The sequence below is a fragment of the Cynoglossus semilaevis genome, chromosome 6, assembly GCF_000523025.1.
Source record: "Cynoglossus semilaevis isolate Cse_v1.0 chromosome 6, Cse_v1.0, whole genome shotgun sequence".
Classification (NCBI taxonomy): Eukaryota; Metazoa; Chordata; class Actinopteri; order Pleuronectiformes; family Cynoglossidae; genus Cynoglossus; species Cynoglossus semilaevis.
The window spans coordinates 1,700,023-1,706,016 of record NC_024312.1 but is presented as its reverse complement, the minus strand read 5'-3'; the positions used below and the strand labels follow the sequence as shown (position 1 = coordinate 1,706,016).

Here is a 5,994-nt window from a genome sequence, read left to right as displayed (position 1 = left end):
TTGCTTTGATTAAAATGGGCCAACATTTTCCTGACAGTGACCTAGTTCACCTTGCGGTCTATAAATTATTTACATGAATGTGCAGCGAGCAAAAAGTGACGCAGACTTCTGGAGCTTTGACAGTAGTTTAATTCAGAAAAGAAATTATAAGCAAATAATTTTTTTTTTCTTTTTTTAAACATCGTGGATGTTATTTTTCTTTTTTTTACTTAAGCCACAAAGTTCCAGGATTTTTCCATATCAGCAAGACTTTTATGATTTCAGTCATTCTTGTTAACAATGGCTGCCTGATCCTCTGGCACGTGAAAAAGAGTGTAACCACATTTCCAAAATTAGCGTTCTCACTGGAGGTCCTCACCAACCAACTTCACACAAAAGACTTCCACATCTGAGTTTTGGTCAAAAGTCCAAACTAAGTGCAGTGTAGAATCTTTACAGGGAGATATTGGGAAAAAGAGAGGCTGGTTTGATAACTTTGGTTTTAAAAAAAAATGGTGAAAACCAGGAAGAAACTGAACTGAGCTGAACTGTTTTAAATAGTTCTACCTCACTGAGCTGTGAATATTTAGGTATGAAAACATACCAACCAGTTTCATTTATTTTCTAAACTAACTACAGAAACACACCTGGTGTGTAGTGGTTAATTGATTGGGTTTCTGATGGGTTTGAATCCCGTCCCGTCACAGCTGTGATGTGTTGAGCAGGTACCAAAGTATTGGAAATACTTGAAAAGAACAAAATTGAACTTCCATTTGTCTCATATTTTTTTTATCTTCCACTGTTTTTCTCTGTCTTTCTGAAATGGAAACACACTTTTTTTTTCCAGCCCACTGCTCCTCACTTACTGACTTTTTCCCCCGTTCTTCTTCTCCAGCGTGCAGTCATCTTTCCGTATCATGGACATGTGCCACGGCGGCCACACCAATGCAGTCTTTGACGCCCTCAACCAGAACACCATTCACTTCTCCAGAGCCCCTCTGGCCCCCACTGCCTCCTCGGGCCTCCCTCTGGGCTACGGCAACATACCAGTCCACACTCAGGTCAGGAGCTGGAGCTGAAGGACACGTACAGCTGAAAAACACAGCCTGTTCTTGTTCTCTTTTTACTGTTATTGATGCCGTTGAGCCAATGAAATGTCAGCACACGTGTCTGTGGTTAAAGTATTTCCTGTGTTTAATGTCATGAAACTGCAGCACACGTTGTCTCTGTTGTTCCTCTCAGGGGAGAGAACTTAATGTATGTGTAGCCCGTGGTTACATAATGTTTCTGTAAAATGTTTCCATACATTGGAAGATGAGTAACACCACCCTCTACTGGAGAATATGTGTTATAACAGAGGCTATGGTTGTCATTGAATTTTCCACTTTTTTTCCTCTTTTGTCCACTTTCCTAAATCTTCCGTGTCTTGTCTGTTTTTCTATCCACTCCTTTCTTACTTTTTTGTTTTTGTTTTTTTGTTTTTTAAACACAGGCTCTAACTCAGTCTGCCTCCTCGGTGTTGCATCCAGCCTTAGCTCTGACAACTGGCAGCGGACAGTTTGGGTGCAGTGACTCATTCCCACCTGCCCTCCTCCTTTGTCCTCCCACCATGCAAGGTCAGACTGCATTAAATATGTATTTCAGGTTCAGGTTTCCAGTCGCATCATCAGGTCTGATTAAAGGCTGATTTTCATACATGTCAAATTTGAAGGTTTACATGAATTTTTATTAACTATTTTTTTCCTTCTTTAGTCTTAAATCTGAAACAGCTTTTTGCATCTAGATTATTGAAATATATAATTGATCTAAATGATCTGCTGATGCGTCTGATTGCACAAAGGTTAGAGACACTTAAACAAAAACAAAAATCAGAAACCACACTGGGTCAGTTGCTCGTTTCTACGCAGCCTCAATTGTTAATGATCCGTGTCACGGACGTGGCCTTTTTCTTCTGACACGTTGTTTTATGCTTCTCATTTAAAGGTAACCTTAATCAACCAGCAGGGTATTCCGTTCCCATGGTAACTCAGGCCCCTCCCATACAGCCTCTGCCAGTTAGGCCTGGTGTCATAGCTCAAGTAAGTATTGACTTCATCAACACCAGCAGTTTTTTTAGTAAAAAAAACAATATGATCTGTGACTTAAAAACTGTAAAAAAAAAAAAAACCTTTGAAGGTTTTTTTCTGTGGTGACTCCAGAAAAGGACAAACCTGAACGTGAACCTAAACCTTTTTCTTCCCTGGTTCCAACAGCAGGCCTGGTCCGGCCGAGGGCAACAGCTCCTCGTCCCAGCTGCCTGGCAACAGATGACTCCAGTTGGTCCTCCACCCTCTCACCCTCCTCCACCTCCCCCACCATCCTTAGCCAGCGACACCACAACTGGCCCGCAAAGGATCAGTGACTGGGGGTGAGTCACTGAACTCTGAGTCACACTCTCTACGTCTGGGAAATTCTGTGTCATTAGAATTGGATGTTGAAATGAATCTCTCGGCTCCTAGAGAAAAAGAAATGATGAAGCTAAAAAAAAGAGTTATTAGGCTGAGACTGCACTTTTATCTCATGCCCCCATGTGCTTTTTGTTAAAAAAAAATCTTTTACAGAAAATTACATCCTCACAGCAACCATTACAGCTCTGTCATCCAGCACTCCCTCCTGACCAATCAGATGCAGGGCTTGTCCGCTCCTCAGCCAATCAACATTGGAGTAGCTCATGTCGTATGGCCCCAACCGACCAATAAGCGAAATAGACACAGTCACAACAGGTGAGCTTCTCCAACGACTTAAAAAAAAAAGTTTCACTGTGATTTAGTTCAAGTCTAACACTGAAAACTGTCACAACAGGAACGTGTCTCACTCTGGCAACATGCGATCATCGCTGTGTCGTACTCCAAACATGGCTGCCGTGGTCGGACAGACCGTTCAGGGGAGAGAGCCGCCTCAGAGGGACGTGCCTCTGTTGGACACCAGACCTGTGGAGGTCGAGGAGGAAGAGGAGAACGCTGAAGAGGAAGTGAGCTGTTACAAAGAGGTGGTGCCTCAAGATAAGGTACAGCTGGACCTGTCCTCTCAGCAGCAGCGAGACGTTGCCGTCCTCATGGGCGACACACCGAGCCCTGCTCCCAGTGTGGTCAGCATTCGTAGTGAACTGACCGACGATGAGGAGGAAGACCCTCAGAAGTGCCGTCTGACTGAGTGAGTAGCTTTTTTTTTTCTTTTTTCTCCCTTGAACAGTTGAGGCATCACTGGCTCGCCTCTCGTTCTTACTGATTCGTTCAGATGCAGAGTGATGCAGTTTTTAACCACTAGGTGGTGTTTAAATGTCCTGTCTAACCTGCGTTGCTCTTTCCACAGGTGTAAAGCGGAGTGTGAGTGTGAGGCGTGCAGAAACACCAGTGTGTCCATGGAGAGGGTGTGTTCTCTCAGCAGCCCTGACAGCAGCCTCAGCACCAACTCGTACGCCTCCAACTCACTCCACTCCAGCCCTTCTGCCTCACCGTGCAAGAGGCCCAACAGGTGGGTGGTCACACGTGGACGGGTGTCCAGACAACACAGAGGTCACTCTCCAGTCTTCACTCATGTTAATGTCGGGTTGTTGTTTTTTTCTGCCTCTGCTGCAGCATGTCTGAGGACGACAGCCACGAGAGCGGTTGTGACACAGTGGAAGGTTCGCCCACTGACACCTCAGCCTCACTGCGCGGCAACGGACATTATCGTTTCCTTGACAACGGCAATCACAACCACCGCCCACCTTTGGCTTCGGTGGTGGCAGCGCTGCCTCCCCCTGCGGTGCAGGGCAGGAGTCCCCGTGGCGTCAGGACAATGGTGGTTCCACCAATGAGGGCCCAGAACAACAACAACAGTCAGGTGACGGAGGAGCGTGTCCAGAGAACAGGTCAGTGTGGTCACGTGTTCACTGATATCAGTGTTGTTGAGCCTTTTGTCTGCTTTACTAACAAACTAACAAGTGAAGTATATATTTTTTGACACGTAGCTGAGGACTGTCTCTTTTTATTTTTAAACTTAAATTTAAACTAATGCTGAAACCTGTTTAAGTAAAATACAGATTTCCATCTTTTAAAGAACCCAGTAACAGTATGTTGTTTTCCTGCTAAAGCTAACAAGCTCAAGACAAACAAACACGAATATTCACATTTCATTATTTTGAAACTTATATTTGAAAAAAGCACAGCCCATTTGTGCTTGTGATTCGTACCAAAGTGTAACGAGGGTTGACTAGACATAATGTATATATTTTTTTTCTTTTGCCATAACAAGTGCTTTCACTGCCATTTGTCCCCTGTGTTTTGCTGGTGTCTGCCCTGCAGGTCATAGGGAGGCAGTAAGGTCCACTAACTGCCCACTAATGGGTCATAGAGCCTATAACAGGTGACCGGGATCAGATCAGTAGAGACGCGGCCGCTGTGGTCTAAAACCTCACAGATGCATCCACAACAGGCAGTGCTAACATTTCCTGTGGTTCTTCTTTTCACAACTTTCCCTCCGTCAAGATAAAAAAAAATGTATTTCAAGAAATTGTATTTCAAGGCCAATTGGAGCTGGTTGTTATCCTCGCAGTATAAAAATAACTAAATCCTCACTTTCTTTTTAATCCATTAAAAAAGTATTTCTTTTTTTTTTTTTTTTTTTTGGTTTTCCTTGAAGGTCTAAAACTAAACAATTTTATTTCTGGGGGGAAAGCTGGATGCATTTGATTTGGTGTGAGGTCAGAGGCTGAGTTTTCTCTACTGGTTCTTGACATGTAAGAAAAAAGAAAAGTTGCTCTGGGCCACTGATCTGTTCTCAAACCCACTCATCTGAGCTGATGTTCCTGTCAGCCGATTCAGAACGGCTGCAGATCAGAGACCAAGATCAACTTTCCTCTTTTCCAGGTGCCCTCTCTGAGTGCCAAATACCTTCTGTCCTCTTCAAAAAAAAAAACACATTTTCAAACTCCATTATTGGCTCTTTTCTTAACTCGTTTCTTGAAGAGAAGATTTTATCCAGTTCTGAAGTAGAGGACACATTTATTACTGTGATAAACAGCGTCTTGACAAAGTGTTTTATTGTCTGTCTCCTGCAGAAGATTGAAACAGGTGGTTTTTAAATGATTCTCAGGTGTTTTCTCCCAAAGAAAACTTTCAAATATATAGAGTAGAAAAAAACAAAACACCCGGCCTGTAAATGTACATTATCTGTATTCACCTCAACATTTGAACATATTAAATCACCGTAAACACAAGTGTCACACGTGGCAACTGACGAAGCTGAAAGACAGAAACATAAAACGTTAGGAGTTAGTGACATAATGAAGGACTGTAGTGGAGGAAAAGTGAAAGTAAAAATAAATTATATATATAAATAAATAAATGCTCCACAAAGAACCCGTAGGAGGTCTGTGACATCACTGATCTCCTCCAGAGGGTTGTCTGTCAGTCTGTTGGCTCGGTGCATGTTTGTTTGTGGTTTGAAGTCTCTCTCTCCCTCTCTCCCCCCCCCCTCCCTGTTTTCCTTGGACTCGGTCTTCCAGCTCTGTGTTCTGTTGTTTAGTAAACATCTCCAGCGCTGACTCACGTCATTCTTCTCCTTCTGCAGCCTCAGAGTCCTGGTCCCGGTCCAAAGGGCGGTGCAGTCTCGCAGGCCAACACAGCAGTCCCTCTTCTATCCCCCTCCTCCCGTCCGCCCCCTTCCTGCCCCGACAGCAGAAGTCCACAGGGCAGCGCCTGCCCCCTCTGGCTTTTGGACAGGTCAGTGTTTCAGTCTTTCCTGGACGTGATCTTCAAACATGAATTTGTTTTTCTTTGGTTGATTGAAGTCATCGATGTGTTTCTTTTCCCGTCGTCCGTCAGGTGCAGCCGTACGGCTCCAACCTCAGCAACAAAGAGTGGAACGGCAACTATGGGCCGCTGCGACCTCACGCCTACATTCCCCCTACTGTCCACACCCACACCTTCACTCACCTGCCCCACGGCAGCCCCACCCACACCTCGGCTGGCCCGCACACGCAGGGCATCCCCA

The 5,994-nt window shown here is 44.6% G+C and overlaps 1 protein-coding gene across 1 annotated transcript in view; it reads left to right on the top strand.

The window, feature by feature from the left end:
• Nucleotides 1–5,994, top strand: part of LOC103379563 (homeodomain-interacting protein kinase 3-like) — a 25,841-nt gene that overhangs the window by 18,641 nt on the left and 1,206 nt on the right. Inside the window, exons 9-18 of the mRNA XM_017032783.2 lie at nt 875–1,040; nt 1,472–1,595; nt 1,963–2,057; nt 2,232–2,386; nt 2,580–2,741; nt 2,821–3,171; nt 3,331–3,492; nt 3,597–3,871; nt 5,572–5,723; nt 5,826–5,994. Of these exons, the coding sequence (XP_016888272.1) occupies nt 875–1,040; nt 1,472–1,595; nt 1,963–2,057; nt 2,232–2,386; nt 2,580–2,741; nt 2,821–3,171; nt 3,331–3,492; nt 3,597–3,871; nt 5,572–5,723; nt 5,826–5,994 (1,811 nt within the window). The remainder of the gene's footprint in view (nt 1–874; nt 1,041–1,471; nt 1,596–1,962; nt 2,058–2,231; nt 2,387–2,579; nt 2,742–2,820; nt 3,172–3,330; nt 3,493–3,596; nt 3,872–5,571; nt 5,724–5,825) is intronic.